Source organism: Scomber japonicus, chromosome 4 (assembly GCF_027409825.1).
Source record: "Scomber japonicus isolate fScoJap1 chromosome 4, fScoJap1.pri, whole genome shotgun sequence".
NCBI lineage: Eukaryota > Metazoa > Chordata > Actinopteri > Scombriformes > Scombridae > Scomber > Scomber japonicus.
The window spans coordinates 30,994,606-31,019,061 of record NC_070581.1 but is presented as its reverse complement, the minus strand read 5'-3'; the positions used below and the strand labels follow the sequence as shown (position 1 = coordinate 31,019,061).

General features: G+C 39.7%; 1 protein-coding gene across 1 annotated transcript; it reads left to right on the top strand.

The window, feature by feature from the left end:
* Nucleotides 1-1,976: 1,976 nt before the first annotated feature.
* On the top strand, nucleotides 1,977-24,456 carry abcd1 (ATP-binding cassette, sub-family D (ALD), member 1). Its single transcript, XM_053317822.1, has 17 exons — nucleotides 1,977-2,107; nucleotides 5,410-5,635; nucleotides 5,933-6,039; nucleotides 6,727-6,884; nucleotides 7,275-7,462; nucleotides 8,107-8,281; nucleotides 9,179-9,369; nucleotides 9,564-9,744; nucleotides 9,849-9,991; nucleotides 10,135-10,324; nucleotides 13,438-13,532; nucleotides 16,357-16,502; nucleotides 17,791-17,936; nucleotides 19,219-19,303; nucleotides 19,527-19,652; nucleotides 20,177-20,264; nucleotides 23,641-24,456. Exons 2-17 carry the CDS (start codon nucleotides 5,504-5,506, stop codon nucleotides 23,788-23,790), a joined length of 2,301 nt encoding a protein of 766 aa, XP_053173797.1. The 5' UTR covers nucleotides 1,977-2,107; nucleotides 5,410-5,503; the 3' UTR covers nucleotides 23,791-24,456.

Here is a 24,456-nt window from a genome sequence, read left to right as displayed (position 1 = left end):
GTACTCCACAGTACTCTGCAGTACTTGTATTCTGCAGTATCTGTATTGTACTATGAAGTCCTGGATGAAGCGGTTCGTGTCCCCCTTCAGGTCAAGGTGTGGACAGTCTGTTCAGACGGACCAATCAGGACAATCTGTCAGTGTGACATCACTGCTGTCTCTGTCGCGATGCGTTCAGATGCACTCTGTACAGTTGGTGTTCTGTAAAAATTATTTTCTATCTTTTTGGACTCTTTTGTCATTTGTACTTTTTTCACTTTGACCTCTGACCTCTCTGCTGTCTGATGTGAACAGGCTTCATGTAAATAAACATGCTGTTTTTAAATAAAGATTTCTCTTCACTGTTTCCTATCTGCCTGTAGCTGTACATCAGTTTTTACATCTTATGTCTGTATTCTGGTATTTGTTGGTGGATATTTTACCAGCTGTGTGTAATAACTGCTCCTGACCTGCAGAGGTCGCTGCAGCCCTTCCTGTTAGGCTTTCATTCATAAAGGTGCAGCTGTGTGTTTTATTGCTCTGCTCAAACAAGAGGCCGGTCATGATGTTTGAAGGTAAATGCTAGATTAGCCGGCCTAGAGGGATGAACTCTGGTGATTGTTGTTAGGGTTACTGTAAATTGTCCCTCCAGCTCATCCAATCTAACAACAACCTCACATGAAACTTGACATGAAAATAATTACTGAAGCAAAGCTGAAACACACACACAAATAAACTATCAAACACCTTTTACACTTTGACAACCCACATTATGTACTTTTACTGTAGTAGGATTATTCATGCAGGTCTTTTACATGTAATGGAGTATTTTTACATTTCTGTATTGGTAGTAAAGGATCTGAATACTTTTTCAACCACTTTGAAACTTTATCTTGGGAGTGCTCTATAAATAGTGTATTATCATTATTATTATTAGGCTATGAAAAGATCTCCTTCAAATGTGCTTTCAATGTGCTTTCAGTCCATCACTTCTATTGTACGTGCATTATGAATGGATCTTCTAATGGTTGGTATGAACAGGAGGAATGATTACAGCAAGAAGAAGAAGGACACACTTAATGTTCATTTGGGCTCCTGACTGTTGATTTCAGACTGACTTAATAATTATTATACTACAGATATAATGTGTATTACATGCATATTATATATTATTTATAGGTTATAATGCAATGGATTTACTGGATTGGCCCATTTGAGAATAAAATTGGACTACATGTGGACCCTGGATTAAAACTAGTTTGACACCCCTGCCTTAAGGAGACAGAGAGGATGTGTGTAAGAGCGCAGCAGAGGAAGGGTGTTGTCAGTATTGGGACGCGGCCCGTCCTGTCAGTCAGGTAAACGTATGCTCAACTTTCTCCCGTTGCCGCTGAGGTTTATTATTAAACAATATAAATAATAATTAAATAAACTTACGGATCTAAGAGAAGAAACGTAAACCTGTCACTACATGCTTGCTAAACTCAAGATTATAGCATGACGATGAAATAAACTAACCCGGACTCTTTGAACACTTTTTCCATGTGCAGATCAGAAAACCAGCACAGTGTCTGCTCCTCAGTTAGCTCTGTGCTCGCTACCGGGTTTTAAATCCGGGTTAGACTATTAACCCGGTTGCGGTAACCGGATCTTGCAGGCGACAAATACTTTTAAAGTCACTTTTGTGGACACAGTGACTTGACGGTGGCTCGGTGCTGTTTAGTGTTAGTTAGTGGCTATACTGATATTTACGGTAGCTGAGCTCGGTGTTGTTTAGTGTTAGTTAACCGCTACGCCGATATTTACGGTAGATCGGTGTTGTTTAGTGTTAGTTAGCTGCGTTGCTTCACTGTTATTTACGGTAGATCGGTGTTTTAGTGTCAGGTCGCAGCTACTTACACTGATTTTGACTGTGACTCGGTGCTGTTTGATGTTAGTTAGCTGCGCTGCTACACTGATATTTACGGTAACGGTGCTGTTTGGTGTTTAGTTAGCTGCGCTGCTACACTGATATTTACGGTAGCTCGGTGCTAACGGTAACCGGAGCTAACCGGAGCTGAAGTTTCTTGCATCGCCACCGACTGTTGTTATTCGGGTTTAACGGGGGATTTACCGGCGTGTGAAAGAGGTAAGAAACTTATTTTTGATCACTGTGTGTGTTTGTTATAAAAGTGCCTCTAGAGGACGAAGAGGTCACACCTGCATGGTTACTGTAACTAGGCTGTGAACTCTGTGACTGACTTCCTCTTTTAATGGGAGTTTTAGATAAAGATTAAAGATTAATTATCAGACTAAATGAGACTCATATCTGCAGAAGATAAAGAGAGATATATATTGGTCCATTAGAGGGAGGTAAAAGCGTTAGCAGCATAGAAAGTGTCAGTAAAAGTCGTGTAATTAGTCTGTTATTGAAGTAGAGTGACAGCCTGCAGTGGTGCGTTCAGGTACCTCTACTTTACTGTAGTTTGTACATGTGATGCTACTTTATACTTTCTAATCTATAGCTGTGATAATATCAGCTGACCAATATATTGGTGGGGCTTCAGACTAAAGCACTGCTTTTACTGTACTTGTACTGTAATACTTTAACTACACCACTACTTATCTACTTTTATTGTAATACTTTAACTACATCACTAGTCTAGCTTATTATCTGTGACTGATGAATGATTTGTTGTGCAGATATTTTAATTTCTACTACATTTTTTTGACTAGCTTTAGTTACTTTTCAGATGAAGATTTGACACAATGGATAATATAACAAGCTTTTAAAATACAACACATTGTTAAATATGAAATCAGTGGTCTACAACCTTTTTGTCTTTTGATGTCTTACAAAAAGCAGTGTGTAGTCAGGCTCACGTTTCATTTATCTGCTGACCCTTTGGACCTTTGGACGGACCCATAGGTTGGAAAACACTGGACTAAACTAGCTAACTGTATATAAAGTAGTGTAAACTAGCTAACTGTATATAAAGTAGTGTAAACTAGCTAACTGTATATAAAGTAGGTCAAACTAGCTAACTGTATATAAAGTAGTGTAAACTAGCTAACTGTATATAAAGTAGTATAAACTAGCTAACTGTAGTATAAACTAGCTAACTGTATATAAAGTAGTGTAAACTAGCTAACTGTATATAAAGTAGTATAAACTAGCTAACTGTATATAAAGTAGTGTAAACTAGCTAACTGTATATAAAGTAGTATAAACTAGCTAACTGTATATAAAGTAGTATAAACTAGCTAACTGTATATAAAGTAGTATACACTAGCTAACTGTATATAAAGTAGTATAAACTAGCTAACTGTATATAAAGTAGTGTAAACTAGCTAACTGTATATAAAGTAGTGTAAACTAGCTAACTGTATATAAAGTAGTATAAACTAGCTAACTGTAGTATAAACTAGCTAACTGTATATAAAGTAGTGTAAACTAGCTAACTGTATATAAAGTAGTATAAACTAGCTAACTGTATATAAAGTAGTGTAAACTAGCTAACTGTATATAAAGTAGTATAAACTAGCTAACTGTATATAAAGTAGTATAAACTAGCTAACTGTATATAAAGTAGTATACACTAGCTAACTGTATATAAAGTAGTATAAACTAGCTAACTGTATATAAAGTAGTGTAAACTAGCTAACTGTATATAAAGTAGTGTAAACTAGCTAACTGTATATAAAGTAGTATAAACTAGCTAACTGTATATAAAGTAGGTCCAGCAGCTACAACAGTAACATTTATTCTGTTTGACAGGGACAATGTAAGTTAACATAGTACTATGTCAATTCATTATAAACTAGTTAAATGACTGATGTTCTGCACACAGAGATTAAAGCTGTTGTTAGTTTCCAATTCCAGTCCATAATTAGGCTTTAAGTAACAGAAGAAAAGAAAAATATACAGGTTACCTATAATTTAAATAATACAATTAAAACATTTGAAGTCATGCCGTATTAAAATGCTTCAGCAAGCCTTTTAAAACCTTTAAAATCTTGAGTTGTTTTTATTTCGGTTAGTAGTGTGTTTAAGAGCCCATTATGGAAAAGGCTGTCTGCCAAGAGGAGGCAAAGGTTACAGTGATAGTAGAGGAGCGGATAGAGACACAGCTCTGGGTGAAGAGAGTGAAGAGGGCCTGAGCTGAGCACACAGAGCCCTGCGGTGTGGTCAGGATTATGGTTGATGATGTCAGGTTTCCTATCCTAACACTCTGTGGTTAGTTGGTGAGAAAGTCTATAATCCATGAACAGAGAGAGGTGGAAACACCAGGGTTGGTGAGTTTATGAGCTAGCTTATTGGGTATTATAGGGTTGAAATACATAAATACTGACTATATATCTTTGAAAAATGAAAATATTGGTGTATATTGGCCTGTGTTTGATTTTGTGCTACTATAGAAACGTGGTGGTGTAACATGATGTTGTAATTTCCCATCGATCAGGTTTCTGTCATGTATCACAAAGAAAAGTATGAAGTCATTACATCCGTTATCAGATGTGGTTGCTAAATGATTTTCAACTGTTTGTTCTGTCGTTTGTGTTGCAGCTCAACAAGTAACAGAACTAAGCTGATATTAACCCGAGGCTAATCAATACTGTATGTTTGTGGCTATATTGCGATAGTGTAACAGTGATACTGATCAGACCTCATAAACCAGGGGTGTCAAACTCATTTTCATTCAAGGGCCACATACTGCCTAATTTAATCTCAGGTGGGCTGGATCATTAAAAAGAAGGAAGGAAGGAAGGAAGGAAGGAAGGAAGGAAGAAAAAGAAGACTTGAAAGAAGGAAGGAAGGAAGGACAGATGGAAGGAAAGAAGGAAGGAAGAAAGGGAGGAAGGACAGATAGAAAAAAAGAAGACAGAAAGGAAGGAAGAAAAAGAAGACAGAAAGGAAGGAAGGAAAAGAAGAAGGAGAAGGAAGAGAGACAGGAATGAAAGACAGAAAAGAAAGAAAGAACGAAGAAAAAGAAGACAGGAAGGAAGGAAGGAAAGAAGGAAGGAAGGAAGGAAGAGGACTTGAAAGAAAGAAGGAAGAAAAACAAGAAGGAGAAGGAAGAGAGACAGGAATGAAAGACAGGAAGGAAGGAAAGAACGAAGAAAAAGAAGACAGGAAGGAAAGAAGGAAGGAAGGACGGACGGACGGAAGAGGACTTGAAAGAAAGAAGGAAGGAAGGAAGGACAGATATAAGGAAAGAAGGAAGGAAGAAAAAGAAGTAGGAAAGGAAGGAAGGGAATTTGCAAGGAAGGGAGGAATAAGGAAAATAGGCCGGATTGGACCCCTCGGCGGGCCGGATCTTGCCCACGGGCCGCATGTTTGACACCCCTGTCATAAACACTCTGAGGATCAATAGCAGGATTGGAGCGCAGCGCTGTGAATAACGATCATTCTCATTATTAACATGTATTAACATTAAAATCTTCTCTCAGCTCAGCAGGAAGTCAACATGACGTCTTCATGATCTGAACTCTTGGGACTCGCTGCTGCTGCCCTCTGATTGGTGGAAGTCAGCTGTCCGTCATCATGCAGCTGACCTACGAGAAGCTGCCGGCTCAGCTGAGGCGGAACTCCCGGCTCAAGAGGCTGGCGGCCGTGCTGCTCGCCGCCTACGCCATCAAAAAACTCACGCCGCACGTCTGGAGGAGAATCGTCAAGGTGAGAGTAACACACACACACACACACACACATACACACACACACACACACACACACACACACACACACACACACCTACCTGTGCAGTGTATGGTGGCATTCAGACCGACGTAATGCCTGCATGTTGATGTAGCGGAGGTCACAACGCAGAGAGCACAGCAAAAAAGTTGAATTTCTTTCCTTCCACTTGATATGGCGTTATCAGGCAAGACGCTTCATTAGCCAATCACATACATGTGAGCGCACATTTCCGGTGAATCACTTTCAAACGTGAAACTCTTTGTGTGTGTTTTTCAGAGGAGTGCAGCCGGTAAACAGCTGGTCGGAGCTAACCTCCCCAAGGATGTGGCCACCTCCTCCTCCAGCACTGATAACCACAAAGAGAAGAAGAAGAGTGGCAGCAGGTGTGTGTGTGTGTGTGTGTGTGTTTGTGTGTGTGTGTGTGTGTGTGTGTGTGTGTGTGTGTGTGTGTGTGTGTGTGTGTGTGTGTGTGTGTGTGTGTGTCAGGTGGTTGGCAAGATGAGCAATTCAAAAATATCTATCTATTATAAGCAGCATCAGGTTTGTTAAAATGTACATAAAAAGTAAAACTGAATGCTCCTGAAAATGTCAAATGGTGTAACCACAAAAGAATGATAGATATTAAATATTTTATCCACCTACAGTGTATTTAAGTGGACTTTTTAACTTTACTGTAAATGTTTCCTGATCTCCATGGTTACCCAGATGAAATGTAATATTTAGAACAATAGTATTCCATTAGCTTTATTTAATATAAAAGTTATAATGTAAGATCATGCCAAATTAATTGATATGGTGTTTTATTGACTATTTACTGTTTTTAAGCAAGTTGAATTATTTGGTACAAAGTTTCTATGGTTACACCACTTAGACATTTTTGCCATAATCCTCTAATATATTCTCTCTAAATGGATTAAAAGTAGAAATTTGATGCTGAGTCCACAAAAAAAGGATGTGTGCAAGTTATTCATACCCTTTTTAACTCTGTGTCTGTGTGTGTGTGTGTGTGTGTGTGTTTGTGTGTGTGTGTGTGTGTGTGTGTGTGTGCGTGTGTGTGTGCGCGTGTTCAGGTCTCCATCAGTGAACAGGGATTTTGCCCTCAGACTGTCTCGCCTGTTGAAGCTCTTGTTTCCACGGTTACTATGTCGAGAGGTCGGACTGCTCGCCTTGCACTCTCTCACTCTGATGTCCAGAACTTTTCTGTCCATTTACGTCGCCACACTGGACGGTCAGTGTGTTTGTTATAAAGTCATCTCTAATGTCTCTAATGTCTCTTTTATAGTTGATAAGTTGTTGTTTATAGTTTATTATATATATTTTGTTCTTCCCCGTTTATAATTTCTATTAAATAATTTGCTATTTCTAATCTATGTGCATACTTTTTAGTTTAAAATGAGTAGTTTGTAATTAATAGTTTATAGTGTACCATTTATATTTATAATTTATAGTACATATATAGTTTCTGTCTGCAGCTAATAATTATATTCATTATCAGTTATTATCAATATTTTCTTTATTAATAATTATTTTGTCTATAAAACATCAGAAAACAGTGAAAAGTGTGTTCAAATGTCTAATCAACAGTCCAAATGAATAATCAGTAGTATTGATCTTCCAGGTGCGATTGTGAAGAGTATCGTCCAGAAGGATCCTCGAGCCTTTGTGCTCCAGCTGTCTAAGTGGCTCCTCGTCGCCGTTCCTGCCACTTTTATCAACAGTGCCATCAGATTCCTCGAAGGTCAGCTGACACTCAGCTTCAGGAGCCGATTGGTCAACCACGCCTACGAGCTGTACTTCACCAACCAGGTAACACACACACACACACACACACACACACAGGTGAACAGGTGTGAAATGTGCTCCTCCGTACATTTTAACATGTCACTCTCTGCCTAAATAAACATTCTTCCTCTGTGAGCTGAAACATTTCTGTCGGTTTGAACTGAAGTCTGTCAGATGAACATAAACAGCAGCAGCAGCAGCAGGTTTAACGTGTTTCATTATCTCGATTTTCATCTCTGATGCTCAGCGATAGTCAAATCACTTAAATAAACAATGAACTGCTGTGAAAGTGATTCTTCTCAGATCATTTCAACCCTAAAAAACTTTCAAAAAACTCCTTTATAATCTAGATTTAACATTTTCATAGATAGATAAATGAGTATCCAGCTTTACATACAGGAAGTGAGCTAAAAGGAATGAAACTTCACTACTTTTTGCATGTGGCGACTTTATAAAACAGTTAAATGATGAAACTGGAGTGAAAATGTAACAATGGATTCACTGTGAGAAGAGACTGTGAGAGTTACTGTTACTGGTGTGGAGACGTCATCCTTTCTTCTCATATGACACGTTGCACAAGATCAGCAACGACATGAAGCAAAGAAATAAGTCCTGGATCTTTTTTTTTTTTTTTTATTAACTCTGCTCTCTCTTTCTCTCTGTTTCAGACGTACTACCGCGTCAGTAACATGGACGGCCGTCTGTCCAATCCCGATCAGTCTCTCACTGAGGACATCGTCATGTTTTCAGCCTCCATCGCTCATCTTTACTCCAACCTGACCAAACCCATCCTGGACGTAGTCGTCACCTGCTACACCTTGCTGCGCACCGCCCACTCCAAAGGTCAGAGACAGGACGGGTTTGTTGGTGCTGATGGTTTGACCCTAATAATAAGAGCTTGGTCAGAATTTAGTCTTTTAGAGGTTCATAGATTTTCTTAAAGCAGCAGTCAGGTGTCCATATGAGCAGTGAAATAGGTTATCCTTTCTGTCATCATTCCTCCTGTGCATACTGACTATTAAAAGATCTCCTTCAAATGTTCTTCCAATGTAAAGTGATGGAGGACAAAATTCACAGTGTTTCCACACAGTCATTTAAAAGTCTCTGATCAGCTTCTATTGAGCTTCATCAGTGTGAGTTAGTCAGATCAAGTGATATCTGACACATTTACAGTCTTTTTAGCATCAGATTCCCTCTTTGTGTTTCCCTGTATGTTCTCCTTTTGCACTATATGTAAAGTGCCTTGAATTGCCTTGCCTGTTGAGCTGTGGTGGAAGTATAGTAACAAAAAGAGACTTTGGTACTAAAAACACTGTAACGTTGAAACATAGATGAAGATTTGACTCATTTGGATGACTGAAGCTTCATATTAGCTTCAGATCAACTTTCAAATACAGTTTTTGCACAGAAGGAGGACTGTGGATTTTGTCCTCCCTCACTTCCATTGTAAGTGCATTATGAAGGGATATTCGAATAGTGAACAGGAGGAATGTTTACAGCAAGAAAAACCTGTCTCATTGTTCATTTGGGCCCCTGACTGCTGTTTTAAGACAGACAGAACCACACATGATGAACCTGTTCTTTAAGGAGAACCAGCTTTTGAAACAGGCTTGACTGGGGGGGCAGATTTCAGCCTGACATAACAATTTCAGTCCACCAACTATACAAAACTTCCACCTTTTAAACACCAAGCTTCATCATTAATGAAGAGTGTGATCACTGTGATCTTCCTCCCTGCAGGAGCCAACACTACTTGGCCGTCGGTCATTGCCGGCCTGGCGGTTGCATTCACTGCCAAAATCCTGCGCTCCTGCTCGCCTAGATTCGGGAAGCTCGTGGCTGAAGAGGCACGACGGAAAGGAGAGCTGAGGTACATGCATTCCCGTATCATCACCAACTCAGAGGAGATCGCATTCTATGGAGGACACAAGGTAAACCTGACATGCCTGCCCCCTGGTGGACAAAATATGTTAATGCTGCTTTAAAATACTTTGCTGCATGACTTTAAGTAGTAATCAGAGTAAATAATATGAAGATAGTTACAATCAAGGTTGAATTTGTTTTATAATTAGTTCTGTCCCTGCCTGTGGTGTCACTACTGAGTTTGGGTGTGTTTGATTCTTAGGTGGAGATGGCCCAGCTGCAGAGGAGCTACAAGTCTCTGTCCTCTCAGATTCATCAGATCCTGCTGAAGCGGCTCTGGTACGTCATGCTGGAGCAGTTCCTCATGAAGTACGTATGGAGCGCCTCAGGTCTGGTGATGGTCGCCGTGCCCATTATCACCGCCACAGGATACTCCAAATATGGTAAAAAAAAAAAAAACCCACACAGAACACACCAGATGTGACTGATCATTAAACCATACAGAGTGATTATAGCTGTGTGACCTTTGACCCTGTGATGTCACCAGACTCTGAGGAGGTGAAGCAGGCAGCCATGGTGATGAAGGAGGAGGAGCTGGTGAGCGAGAGGACGCAGGCCTTCACCACAGCCAGAAACCTGCTGAATGCTGCAGCCGACGCCGTGGAGAGAATCATGAGTTCCTACAAGGAGGTACAGACCCTCTGATTCTTCTCCTCTCTCTTTTTCTCTCCCTCTGCTCCTCTTTCCCCCTTTTTTATTATTGAATGAAGACAACTTATGTAAACTGGAGACCCAAAAACAAGCAAAAACAAAACACCTCTCCTCCTCTCCAGGTAACAGAGTTGGCGGGTTACACATCTCGAGTCTCTGAGATGCTGGATGTGTTTGAAGACGTGAATAAGGGAGTCTACCGTCGCTCTGCAGACAGAGAGGAGGCGATAGCAGCAGCAGCAGCAGCAGCAGGAGGAGAGACAGGAGTCATCCAGCACGGGCAGAGGGTCTGTGGCCGTCTGGAGATCAGAGGTAAAACCTGAGACCACAATCACTTCAAAAAAGTGTGCAGCATGTAGAGCGTTTTCACTGAAGCATCCAAAAGCTTTGTTGACTTGTCTTTAAACTTCAAAAGTCCGAAATCCTTCGAGCTCGAGGGTTTAAATCATAGACTGTATAAAAGAAATGGACGTAACATCCGTGATGTCACCCATTGGTTTGCGGACTGCTGCTCGGAAGCCAATAGTTTCTAATCTAGGCAGCGCCGTCTTGAAAATTTCAGGTGCATGCTGGGAAAAATAAAAACACAGATTGTACTTATATGGGCATGAGGTGGAGTCATGGGCGGAGCGGGGGAGGTTGCTATGGTTGGGAGGGAGGAAGGAAGGAGGAAAGGAAGGAAGGACGGAGGAAAGAAGGAAGGAAGGAAGGTGGGAGGGAGGAAAGAAGGAGGGAGGGATGGAGAAAGGAAGAAAGGAAGGGAGGAAAGAAGGAAGGTAGGGGGGAGGAAAGAAAGAGAGAAGGAGGGAGGGAGGAAAGAAAGGAAGGAGGGAAGGACAGAAGGAAGGAAGAAAAGGGGATGGAGGAAGGAAAGAAGGAAGGGAGGAAAGAGAGAGGAAGGAAAGAAAGAAGGAGGGAGGGAGGAAGGACAGAAGGAAGGAAGGAAGGAAAGAAGGAACAGTCAAAACAGACGGGGTCAATTTGACCCGGGAGGACGACAGGAAGGTTAATTGATCAACAGAATATGAATCAAACATTTGTAGTAGCTGTGTTTTCTGTATTTGATAATAAATACATGTGACTCACTTTAGACTGTTAGTGAACATTTTTCATCATTATCTGACATTTTATTAAGGAAACAATTAATCAAGAAAGTTTAATTGATTAAAAGAAGGTGAGTTGCAGCCCTGCTCTAATGTTTGTCACAGCTTAATTGACCCCTGATGTTACATTACCAGAAACAGACAGCATGCTCTCATGATGCTGGAGAACAGCTGTGGGTTTAAGAGTAAAACGATATGAGGGGAGAGGACCGCTCGTAGCTCTCTCTAAGGCTGCATCACAAATAGATTTCAAAAACTTAAGATCACGGTGACTGTGAAGGACTCGTCACACGTGAAAGAGAGTGAAAGCTGTTGGATGTGAGTCATAGAGGTCGTTGTTCAGTCTAGTTTTAACTTTGATCACACATTATGGAAAACATGATGATCGAGCTCTCTCTCTCTCTCACAGGTGTGTGTTTTGTGCTAAAAATTGTTCGGCTTTGATCATCAAAGGATACACACATACACACACACACACACACACACACACACACACACACACACACACACCATCTCCCTACAAGAGCAGTAATTACATCCGATACTCCGGCTACTCTACTACAGCTGTGTTTTTGTTTCGTCCAGCAGTAACTGATTTGTCAGTTGTCTGGTGGAGATTTACAGCTGATGATGTTTTGGAGTTTAAAGACCATCTGCTGAGGTTGCTGCAGCGTTTTTAACCCTTACGTACTGTTTAAGTCTAATTTGACCCATTTTGACCTTTGACAGCTGTAAAAACACCAACCAAATGTAGTTGCTTTTTTACCCTGAAATTTGATGACTTTTCCTAAAGTGACCCAAAATACACAAAAATGAAACATTTTTGTCCATTGAGGCTGTTCTGGGTCAAATTATCTCCGTATCTATGTCCATGTGTTTTATTGAAATGAATAGTTAATAGTTTTAATAGTTTTAGTAGTTATGAGGATTTCTTTTTATGATATAGCAGTGAAGACTGATGGCTCTAATGGTTATACAATAAGCCCCACACTCTCAACTCAACTCAACTTTATTCATAAAGCACTTTAAAACAACCACAGCTGAAACAAAGTGTTGTACATGAATAGATAAAACAACACAGGAAAAAAACAAACAAACCATAAAACACTAAAACAGGAGCAGAGTCTCATGCTGGGTTGAAAGCCAAGGAATAAAAATGGGTTTTAAGACGAGTTTTAAAAATGGACAATGAGGAGGCTTGTCTAATATTTAAAGGAAGCTCGTTCCATAATTTAGGAGTGTAATACACACGTGATACACACATATATGCCTCTACAGGAGCAGCTACAGAAAAGGCTCTATCCCCTCTGAGCTTCCGCACTTCCATAAAGTTCTGCTCATTTTACACTTTACATATAAAATAACATTTCCATCATTATTGCTATGTTATATTTTCATGTCTTAGGTAAAATAGGACATGATATTGTGTGATAGGATAGGAGCTGTTTAGTGGTGTAAAAGCTAAAAAAAAAAAAAAAAACTCTCTGCTCTCTGAAACATTAATCAAGGTTTAATCACATTTATTGATCAGTCAGATCGATTATTGATGCTTTCTAAACACATCTGTGGTTGAACATTTGGTATGAACACTTTTTATGAGGGGATTCTTAGACCAGGAACATACTGCGAGGGTGCAGAATATGAACAGTATGTAAGGGTTAATGGCTGAAGTTAACATACAAAGATTTATCTGGTGAGAAATTGAAAGTCTTGTTTGTGGTTTTGTTGTTTTTATCTGTGAGGTTTTGTAGATTTAACACTGATAATGTTTTGGAGAGCTTTTATACTTTTTGTCATCTGTTCCTCTTCCATCAAGACAAACTGCTGAGTCCATTTTAATTGACGAAGCAGCTGTTTGGTTTTTTTTCTGCTTTTATTTTGGTAGATATTATTGGCTGTGGGTTTTATTTGTCAGACAGATTTTCAGGCTATATATGTGTTTTATCAGAGGGTAGAAGATGTTGCCTGGTGAGAACTTCCTCTTATGTTTCGATGATGGATCAGCTGACAGCAGAACAGTCTGTCATGGATGTGATTTTATTCTGACGGTCTGCATCCTGCTTCCTGTGTGGAACCCATAGAGCCACCTTTGACTTGATGTTGATCCCTGATATAAAAACCTGACTGTCTTCTCACTCAGTCTGTTTTCACACCTGAAGGCTGTTTTTTTTTCTGATTGCAGATATTAAACTCAACACTCCACCAGTGTTGTAGCCAGACAACACACTTACTTCCTGGTTTCAGCTCTATGCCAAACCTTGATGCGTGTTGCCTTTCAGTTTTAAGATGCTTACAGAAAATAACATCTGGTTTTGTGTGCAGGTCAGGTGATCAGTGTAGAGAAGGGGATTCGCTGTGAGAACCTGCCAATCATCACACCGACAGGAGACGTGGTGGTATCCAGCCTCAATATCCAGGTAATACACACACACACACACACACACACACACACACACACACACACACACACACACACTGCCAGAATCCCTGCAGATCCTTAAAGTCTTAAAATTGATATTTAAAGTCTAAAATTGTCTGGGATTATAATAGTTAAGGCATTATATTTGATTTGAGCCTAATTATATTTGTTCAGTTTATGTTATTTATCATTATTATCATTATTATCGGATTATTTTACAATCAACCAATCAATTTATTAATTAAAGTAAAAAATAATCAGCTGTTGAAACTATAATCAAACTAATCATTAGTTGCAGTCTTATTAATTCTTAATTTAAGTCTTAATTTGTACTTAAAAAATATGGATATCCTGAGATCAGTGCAGTGTGTGTTGTTGGCCACATGGTGTCACTGTTGCTCCTCCAACGGGCTGTTTCCAGTTACAGGGCATGCTTAGTACTCTCACCTCCTTCTGCACTCCTTTATCTCCTTTTTTCCATCTTTAATCTCTTCTTCTGGTCTCATTCTTTCCATCAGTTTTCCCTCCATCCATCTCTGACTGAGATCAAAGTTCAGAGCGAAGCCTGAAGCTCATTAGCATTTACTGAAACACTGTGTGCGTGTGTATGTAGACACACAATAGAGACCTTATAGAGAGTGAAATTCTTGTGGCGAAGTCTCAGAGAGGATGAGAGAGAGGAGAGCAGGAAACAGAGATGGAAGATGACAGAGAAGAAGAAGAGGAACATTGAGGGAAACAGAAACTCCTCTCTGTCGACTGGTTTTTAACCTTTGATCCTTTTCGCTCTGACAGTCGCTCTGTGATTGGTCTGTTCTCTCTGAGTGTCGTCACCTTCAGGGTGACTGAGGGCCAGTTCATCGGCTCTCAGTCGTTCTGTCAGGCAGAGTTTGAGTTAGAGTTTAGTTACGTTACACGAGTTCTCTGACAATACAAATAAATAATACAACTTCACACGATCCAATAAAAAACATCAGACTGGGCAGAATGAGTTTATTTTGAAAGTCTCTCTGTGCTCATCTTTATATGTGTGATTTGGAAACTTGAAGCCTTCAGTGCACTAACATTGAGAATGAACTTTACAGACATATTCATAGACTCAAGAAGATGATGGTTCAAAGGTTCAAACCTTTTAACAAGGTTTAGGGTTAGGAATATTTTCATACAGTGAGGTAGAAAAGTCCAAAGAGACAATTTTCTCATTCAAGTGGGAGAGTGGGCTCAGACTTCTGGACACCACTGTATATCTTTAAACATGTCTAGAGGCGGTAATTAAAAGGACGATGTTGTCATTTCCTCCAAAAATTCAAAAATTGACTTTTTAGAGCTTAACCAGTACATACTGTTCATATTCTGACTCATAATTAGTCTCTATACCAATTTACATACACAAATTCCCTCATTAGTTGGTAGCAAAAAAAGATGAATCTTTAATGAAGCTGTCAGAGAGCTAACAGAGTGGAAAAAAACACGTTCACAATCACTGTTTTATGGTCAAGGAAAACATTTGATAGAATATGAAGAATACAGCGACGTGTTTGAATGTTGTTTTTTGAATCTGTTATATAAGCACAGGTCAAATTTGGACATTTGCATATACAAAAATGTGATTTAAATATTTTTGTGTATTTGGGGTCACATTAGTAAAAGTCCACCTCATAAAAGAAATGTGTATTCTGGGTGTTTTTACATCTGTCAAATGCAATAAAGGGTCAAATTTGACCCTGAGCAGTATGCAAGGGTTAAAAAGACCCTTTCTAAGACACGTATTAAGAAATATAAAAATACTCTGCTTGAAACTATAAAATATGTCTAGTGTATGACAATAACAACATTCAACTCAATTACCACATTAAAAAGGCATCTACTCCTTCTCTCTCAAACATCATCAGAATCTATGAATATATTGTTCATTTTAACAGCTGAACTCCTGGACACAAGGTGCCTCCTTCCCTGTAAAGTCTCTTCTTAGTGTTTGTGCACTGGAGCCTTCGAGTTTCCACATCACAGTCCCACTACATCACACTACGATTGGCTCCAAACTAGTTGTGATGTAATCATTAAATCATGCTCGTTTGCCTGCTCCTTAAACTCAGATCTTCAATGAGGAAAGAGAAACTTTCCTCCCATCACATGAATATGAAAACTGCCTTTTACTATCAAACTCTGCACATGCATCATTCTGCACAGTGAAGCTCAAACATCCAACTGATGTAACAAGAGGAAAAACATTTCTGAGCAGAGGGGGACTTTGAATATTTTGCATTTAATTCACCCTTACTGGACCTGTGAAACTTGATGGGTGGACGGTGTGGCAACATCTTCATCTTCACTGCCCCGTATACAACCACCTTTAATCATGTGGTGGAGTTTCAATGTATTTTTTGCCTAATACATCATTTGATACCAGCTGATCAATCTCCATTCAACAATAGAACTAAATCATCAGCATATAGTGAGTGATTGAGTCCGATGTTGAGGAGTCCATCGTGGCTTTGTGTCAAAATCCATTAAACAAGTGGCAGTGTTTAGCTCAGTGGGTAGAGCACCCGCCCTATGTGTTGAGGCTACAGTCCTCATTGCAGGCGACCCCGGTTTGAATCCTGCGCTGAGCGGTCCTATCCTGCGTGTCATTCTCACCTCTCTGCCTCCAGTTTCCTGTCTCTCTCTACTAACCTGTACATTAAAGGCAAAAAGCCCCCAAAAATATATACTTTTAAAAAAAATCCATTAAACAAGTCAATATTGAGTTGTTTTTTCTCTTTTCTTCATGTAAATAACTAAATTTGATATCTGTCTGTCTCTTTGGCTGCGTGTCTCAGGTGGACGAGGGGATGAATGTTTTGATCACAGGTCCAAACGGTTGTGGGAAGAGTTCTTTGTTCAGGATCCTCAGCGGATTATGGCCTGTTTATGGAGGAGTGCTGTTCCGTCCAGAACCACAGCACATGTTCTACATCCCACAGAGGTAATACTACTACTACTACTTGATTTAACCCATTAAGAGCTTTAAACACAAAGAAAAACTGTTCAAAATAAATTGTAAAAGAAACTGGGAGTGAGAGGCTACTACTGATCATCTTAGGAAATGAATGAGACCCATGAAAGAGCATTACTATAGTCAAGTTGACTAGACGAAAAAGCATGAACTCGCTTTCCTGCATCTTTCAAAGTTAAAAACTGACCCACCTTTGTGACATTCCTAAATCTAAAAAAAGCAGTTTTGATGACCTCTTTTTCTGTTATGTATACAATTAAAATCAGAGTAGAGTAAGATGACTTCAAGATTTAATATTTCCAATTTCACCAGAGTGGCCAGATTACTGAGTGTTCAAACAAGTGTATCTCTTTTGTCTTTTGGGCTGACCAAAATAATTTTGTCCTGATTCAGCTTTAAAAAGTAATTGATCATCTATTTCCTGTTTTCTGACCAGCAGCCAATCAGGGAACTCAGAGTGTTTGAATCATTTGGTTAAACTGAAGTGTATATGTGTGTATCGTCAGCATAGCTATTATTCACATGGTAATCTCTGATAATGTCACTTGATGGGAGCGTATACAGTATAAGGAGGAAAGCAACGAACCGAGGCTCCATAGGACACGTCATACCATAGGACACGTCATACTACTCTGAAATATGTTCACCAATTTAAACATTTTCTGCTCGTAACTGGTAATGAGAGAAACCAGTCAAGCCTTTTACCAGAGAGACCAACCCAGGGTCTGACACGATGTAGAAGAATGTTTCAATTAATTGTGTCAAAAGTCATTTCAAAAGAAAGTCATTTTTGATCCAAATCGCTGAAGGTTCTGGTGTAACTTTATTGATTGATCAGTGCAAATGATTGATTTGACCTGAATTAAAGTTGAAGTGGAGAATGTAACTCCTGATAATGATATAAACCGATCCTCCAAAGAGGAAGTCTCACTCTGTTGGAGTTGTTGGAACTACAGAAACACTCAGTTCAGCGGTGGGACCTACCCCCTCACAAATGATCTTTGGATGAGAACAGAGAGATAAATCAACAACGGACAAGTTTCATTTTGTCATCAAGTAATAAACAGAATTAATCTTAATTAATAAAAGCTGATGTGAACTGCAGCTAAACACATTTGTCATTTGAACCAGTGAAAGTGATTCTCAAACATGGAGCGACTAAACATAAGAAGCTGTTTTACTGAGTGTTTTCAGTTATTAAACTTTTTATGTCCACTAGTAGTACTGTAGTAGTGATGTAATACTGTGTGCTGTACAGGCCCTACATGTCAGAGGGGACCCTCAGAGACCAGGTGATCTATCCGGACTCAGTAGAGGAGATGATTCAGAAAGGAATGAGAGATTCAGACCTAGAAGAGATCCTTCGCACAGTCCACCTGCTCTACATCCTGGACAGAGAAGAAGGTCAGTGTGTGCATGTGTGTGTGTGTTTGTTAATCAGTATGAAGGTGTATCATCAGCTGATTTACAGGTAAATGGTCTCAGTCATAACATGTAACTCTGCAAACTGAATTTATAATCTTTATCATTTCACAAACTGTACAGCTGTCTGGTTTTCAAACTGCAGAGAGGAGGGGGGGGGGGTGGAGAGAGATGTGCAACAAATATACCGTCCAATACAGAGACAGATGTCCTCAAAACAGCAGGAAATTAGTTAGTGTAATTTGTCTGTTTATCAACACGATCAGACATCGCAGCTGTAGAAATGACACACAGCTCATTAAGTTACTAATTAAGATCATTAAGGTGCTACTTACTGCCATATTGCCTAATTCTGAGCTCCTTTTCAGGGTCATAACTCAAACCTAAACACACATGATACACATATTTCCACTTCAAAATCAAAGAGAAAAGAAACTCCCTGCAGCTTCAGAACTTGGCGCAAAATCATCATATTTTAAAGCCTTTTTCAGTATCAAAGCAATCTATTGATAATTGACTGTCCATCCTTGGGTACATTGGTACATTGGGAATTGATTAATCCACACAGTCATTTACAAGTAGATGTGAGGCTTTTATGAGGCTTCGGCAGTCTGGGTTAGTCATATCAAGTGGATATCTGCCACATCTACAGTCTTTTTAGCATCAAATTCCCTCTTTGTGTTTCCCCTGTGGAGTTGTGGTGGAAGTATAGCAACAAAAAGACTTTGGTACTAAAAAGACTAATGTTGAAAGATATCTACTTGATTTGACTCATTTGGACGGCTGAAGCTTCATATTAGCTTCAGATCATCTTTTAAATACATTTTTACACAGGAGGAGGACTGTGGATTTAGCCTCCCATCGCTTGCATTTGAAGTGCATTATTAAGGGATTCTCTAATAGTCAGTTTCAATGTTCATTTGGGTTACCTTTGGACTACTGTTTAAGGACAATGTAAACCTCTGCCTGTTTAAATGGTGCCAATTTTTCAAAACTTTAAACAAATACAGGCTAAAAACGGGGCCTACACAGACAACTGACCTTTTAAGGTTGCATGTTCTTTTAATGGTGCCAGTTTTTTTTAGAAATGTAAACAAACAGAGACTAAAAACAGGTCTTAGCCCACAGACAACTGACTCATGGGCAAGGTATTGGGTGGCCACAGTGTCAGACTTTGAAAACCTCTGATACAAACTATCAGCAGGCTGCACAAGTTTCCAGAGTGACTTTAATAATTCTGTCTCTATTTCTGTCTGTCTGTCAGGTTGGGAGTCAGTCAGTGACTGGAAGGATGTTCTGTCTGGAGGAGAGAAACAGAGGATGGGGATGGCTCGTATGTTCTACCATCGGTAATTACTCACTGTAAACTGTCCAATATTTTAGGATGATGTGTAATAGCTCCAGCTTAGATGGTTCCCTGTCAGCAAAATACCCAGATTCATGAACAAGCTGTTATCAAACCTTTCTCTCTTCTCATTGTTGATAGCAGCTTCTCTAATAGCCTCCTTCAGACTGAATATCTCTCTGTCTCACTCTTGCTGTGTTGTGTGTGTGTGTGTGTCTCTCATCCAGCCCCAGGTACGCTCTGTTGGATGAATGTACGAGTGCTGTCAGCATCGACGTGGAGGGAAGCATCTTCCAGGCTGCAAAGGATGCTGGGATAGCCCTGCTGTCGATCACACACAGACCCTCCCTTTGGTCAGAATACACACACACACACACACACACACACACATACACACACACACACACACACACACACACACACACACACACACACACACACACTCGATATTGATATAATGTGTTGCCTATCCCATGACCCTCAGCCTGTGACCTTAAAACCAAGTCTGAACCCTCAAACTGCCCTTAAAAGCTCTGCCTCAAAAAAATCTAAATGTCCTCACTTTACAAACGTGATTTTAATATTTTAATATTTTTATTTAATTTGAGTACAACTTTGCTTATTTGATTATTCTTTTTTACCTTACTCTAGTTCTAATCTATTTATATTTATTTTTATTCTTCTATGCTGCTTGTCAGAGCAAGACACATCCTCTGTATGCTGCATACTTGGCTAATAAACAGATTATTATTATGAAACTGAATCAGATGAGGCAGTTTCATTTTCAACCTACAGAGGGCAGCAGAGGTTTGACTGTTGTGAGCTGCCACACCCTAATGCTGATATTACTATCTTCTTCTCCTCTCTCTTTTAACAGGAAGTACCACTCTCACCTCCTGCAGTTTGATGGAGAAGGTGGTTGGCGTTTTGAACGTCTGGATGCGTCCACTCGTCTGTCTCTGCAGGTCTGTGTATCTTCAGCTCATCCTCAATTAGAGTAGAATTACTGTTGATGTTTTGATGTCCATCAATAGAAGAAGAGTCAACTGTCCTAAATGTTGGCGTCCAATGGTAGAAGAAGAGTTGACCGTCCTAAATGTTGATGTCCATCAGTAGAAGAAGAGTCAACTGTCCTAAATGTTGGCGTCCAATGGTAGAAGAAGAGTTGACTGTCTTAAATGTTGATGTCCATCGGTAGTAGAAGAGTTAATTGTCCTAAATGTTGATGTCCATCAGTAGAAGAAGAGTTAACTGTCCTAAATGTTGATGTCCATCAGTAGAAGAAGAGTTGACCGTCCTAAATGTTGATGTCCATTGGTAGAAGAAGAGTTGACCGTCTTAAATGTTGATGTCCAACGGTAGAAGAAGAGTTAACTGTCCTAAATGTTGACGTCCAATGGTAGAAGAAGAGTTGACCATCTTAAATGTTGATGTCCATCAGTAGAAGAAGAGTTGACTGCCCTAAATGTTGATGTCCATCGGTAGAAGAAGAGTTGACCATCCTAAATGTTGACTGTCCATCAGTAGTAGAAGAGTTAACTGTCCTAAATGTTGATGTCCATCAGTAGTAGAAGAGTTAACTGTCCTAAATGTTGATGTCCATCAGTAGAAGAAGAGTTGACCGTCCTAAATGTTGACTGTCCTAAATGTTGATGTCCAACAGTAGAAGAAGAGTTGACCATCCTAAATGTTGATGTCCATCAGTAGAAGAAGAGTTGACCATCCTAAATGTTGACTGTCCTAAATGTTGATGTCCTACAGTAGAAGAAGAGTTGACCATCCTAAATGTTGATGTCCATCAGTAGAAGAGTTGACCGTCCTAAATGTTGATGTCCATCAGTAGAAGAAGAGTTGACCGTCCTAAATGTTGATGTCCATCAGTAGAAGAAGAGTTGACCGTCCTAAATGTTGATGTCCATCAGTAGAAGAAGAGTTGACCGTCCTAAATGTTGATGTCCATCAGTAGAAGAAGAGTTGACCGTCCTAAATGTTGATGTCCATCAGTAGAAGAAGAGTTAACTGTCCTAAATGTTGATGTCCATCAGTAGAAGAAGAGTTGACCATCCTAAATGTTGATGTCCATCAGTAGGAGAAGAGTTAACTGCCCTAAATGTTGATGTCCATAAGTAGAAGAAGAGTCAACTGTCCTAAATGTTGATGTCCATTAGTAGTAGAAGAGTCAACTGTCCTAAATGTTGATGTCCATCAGTAGAAGAAGAGTTAACCGTCCTAAATGTTGATGTCCATTGGTACAAGAAGAGTCAACTGTCCTAAATGTTGATGTTCAACAGTAGAAGAAGAGTTGACCATCCTAAATGTTGATGTCCATCAGTAGAAGAAGAGTTGACCGTCCTAAATGTTGATGTCCATCAGTAGTAGAAGAGTTAACTGTCCTAAATGTTGATGTCCATCAGTAGAAGAAGAGTTGACTGTCCTAAATGTTGATGTCCATCAGTAGAAGAAGAGTTGACTGTCCCAAACGTTGATGTCCATCAGTAGTAGAAGAGTTGACCATCCTAAATGTTGATGTCCATCAGTAGTAGAAGAGTTGACCGTCCTAAATGTTGATGTCCATCAGTAGAAGAAGAGTTGACCATCCTAAATGTTGATGTCCATCAGTAGAAGAAAAGTTGACTGTCCTAAATGTTGATGTCCATCAGTAGAAGAAGAGTCAACTGTCCTAAATGTTGATGTCCAATGGTAGAAGAAGAGTTGACCGTCTTAAATGTTGATGTCCATCAGTAGAAGAAGAGTTAACTGTCCTAAATGTTGATGTCCATCAGTAGAAGAAGAGTTGACCGTCCTAAATGTTGATGTCCATCGGTAGAAGAAGAGTTGACCGTCTTAAATGTTGATGTCCAACGGTAGAAGAAGAGTTAACTGTCCTAAATGTTGATGTCCAACGGTAGAAGAAGAGTTGACCGTCCTAAATGTTGATGTCCAACGGTAGAAGAAGAGTTAACTGTCCTAAATGTTGATGTCCATCAGTAGAAGAAGAGTTAACCGTCCTAAATGTTGATGTCCATTGGTACAAGAAGAGTCAACTGTCCTAAATGTTGATGTCCAATGGTAGAAGAAGAGTTGACCGTCTTAAATGTTGATGTCCATCAGTAGAAGAAGAGTTAACCGTCCTAAATGTTGATGTCCATTGGTACAAGAAGAGTCAACTATCCTAAATGTTGATGTCCAATGGTAGAAGAAGAGTTGACCGTCTTAAATGTTGATGTCCAATGGTAGAAGAAGAGTTAGCTGTCCTAAATGTTGATGTCCAACGGTAGAAGAAGAGTTGACCATCCTAAATGTTGATGTCCATCGGTAGAAGAAGAGTCGACCATCCTAAATGTTGATGTCCATCGGTAGAAGAAGAGTTGACCGTCCTAAATGTTGATGTCCATCAGTAGAAGAAGAGTTGACCGTCCTAAATGTTGATGTCCATCAGTAGAAGAAGAGTTGACCATCCTAAATGTTGATGTCCATCGGTAGAAGAAGAGTTGACCGTCCTAAATGTTGATGTCCATCAGTAGAAGAAGAGTTGACCGTCCTAAATGTTGATGTCTATCAGTAGAAGAAGAGTTGACCGTCCTAAATGTTGATGTCCATCAGTAGAAGAAGAGTTAACTGTCCTAAATGTTGATGTCCATCAGTAGAAGAAGAGTTAACTGTCCTAAATGTTGATGTCCATCAGTAGAAGAAGAGTTAACTGTCCTAAATGTTGACTGTCCTAAATGTTGATGTCCATCAGTAGAAGAAGAGTTGACCGTCCTAAATGTTGACTGTCCTAAATGTTGATGTCCATCAGTAGTAGAAGAGTTAACTGTCCTAAATGTTGATGTCCATCAGTAGAGGTAGAAGAGATCAGAATATAAATATATATTGTTATAACTATAAATAGTCATGTGACTCCTCTGTCATCTTCAATACAGACGTGACCTTTGATTGATGGATGAGTAGATTCATCAATGAATTTCAGTAGATTAGAACAATTCTGTCTTATTCTTCTTTATGTCATGTGATCATATTTTGAAAGTCTAATGGTTGGACAAAACAAGACAATTCTGATGGACCTTTTTTTAGACTGAAAGATGAATCGAATAATAGAGAAAAATCCTGGTTAGCACAAACTAAAAGCTGATCAAACCAATCAGCTGGACATCCTGATAGACAGTAGAACTACAAGAGGTCAACTGTTCTGCAGCAGAGGCTGTGGTAACTATGGTAACCATAGAAAACCATGGTTACCATCAGCACCACTACAACACGCCTCCGGCACATTTTGTGTTTCACTTATACATGTTTAACAGAGACAGAACATTTGAAACCTGATTGTGTTTCGTCTCTCAGGAGGAGAAACAGCGCCTGGAGAATCAGCTGTCGGGGATCCCAAAGATGCAGCAGCGTCTGGCAGAGCTGTGTCTCCTCCTGGGGGAGAGAGAGGGGGAGAGAGAGGAGGAGGAGGAGGAGGAGGAGAAGGAGGAGGAGGAGGACAAATGAAGAGGAGTCACTCTCCTGAGTTTTAACTCTGAGCTCTGTTTTCAAGGGTTACCATGGAGACACATTCTCAGCAGGCTGGTCATGTGACTGAAACTGATGTCAAACTTCAGTTTTCTGTAAAACTGTGAGGATGTTTTTTCAATTTTTAACCCCTTGAAGTCTGAAGCCACAGTATTCTCCCTCCAGTGTCTCAGATGAACATCTTGTTTAACCTCTGCTACTCCCACTACGTGTGTGTGTCTGTGTGTGTCTGTGTGTGTGTCTGTGTGTGTGGAGGGGGGGTCATTAGGGGGAGATAGCAATTCAACAGTATATGCCACATTGAAATGGTTTACATCAGTGTAAGGGCTTATAACATTATAATGGAAGTCATTGCCATGTTCAATTATGTCTCATTGCAGGGACGTTGTTGCAGTATTTTTTTTTTTGGGTTAATGCCATTTGTTTCACAGACTTGGTGCAAAATTTAAACAAAATAATTGACCACTTGAGAATTGGTCAAAAATCCCTCCAAAATAGCACATTAACACACCTTGAGGAACACCATAGAAACATTCATGCTGTTATTTGGTATCAAAAGAATAGCATATTTCAGCAAATTGGATGGCAAGCACTTATTATATATTCTTTAAATTGCTCAGAAAACCTTTTATGATCAATATATCT

Excerpts from the sequence above, each read along its gene's own strand:
- abcd1 (XM_053317822.1), top strand. The coding sequence starts at position 5,504 with ATGCAGCTGACCTACGAGAAGCTGCCGGCTCAGCTGAGGCGGAACTCC. Across the intron at positions 9,370-9,563 it reads CATTCTATGGAGGACACAAG|GTGGAGATGGCCCAGCTGCA; the intron begins GTAAACCTGACA and ends TTTGATTCTTAG. Across the intron at positions 9,745-9,848 it reads CACAGGATACTCCAAATATG|ACTCTGAGGAGGTGAAGCAG; the intron begins GTAAAAAAAAAA and ends TGATGTCACCAG.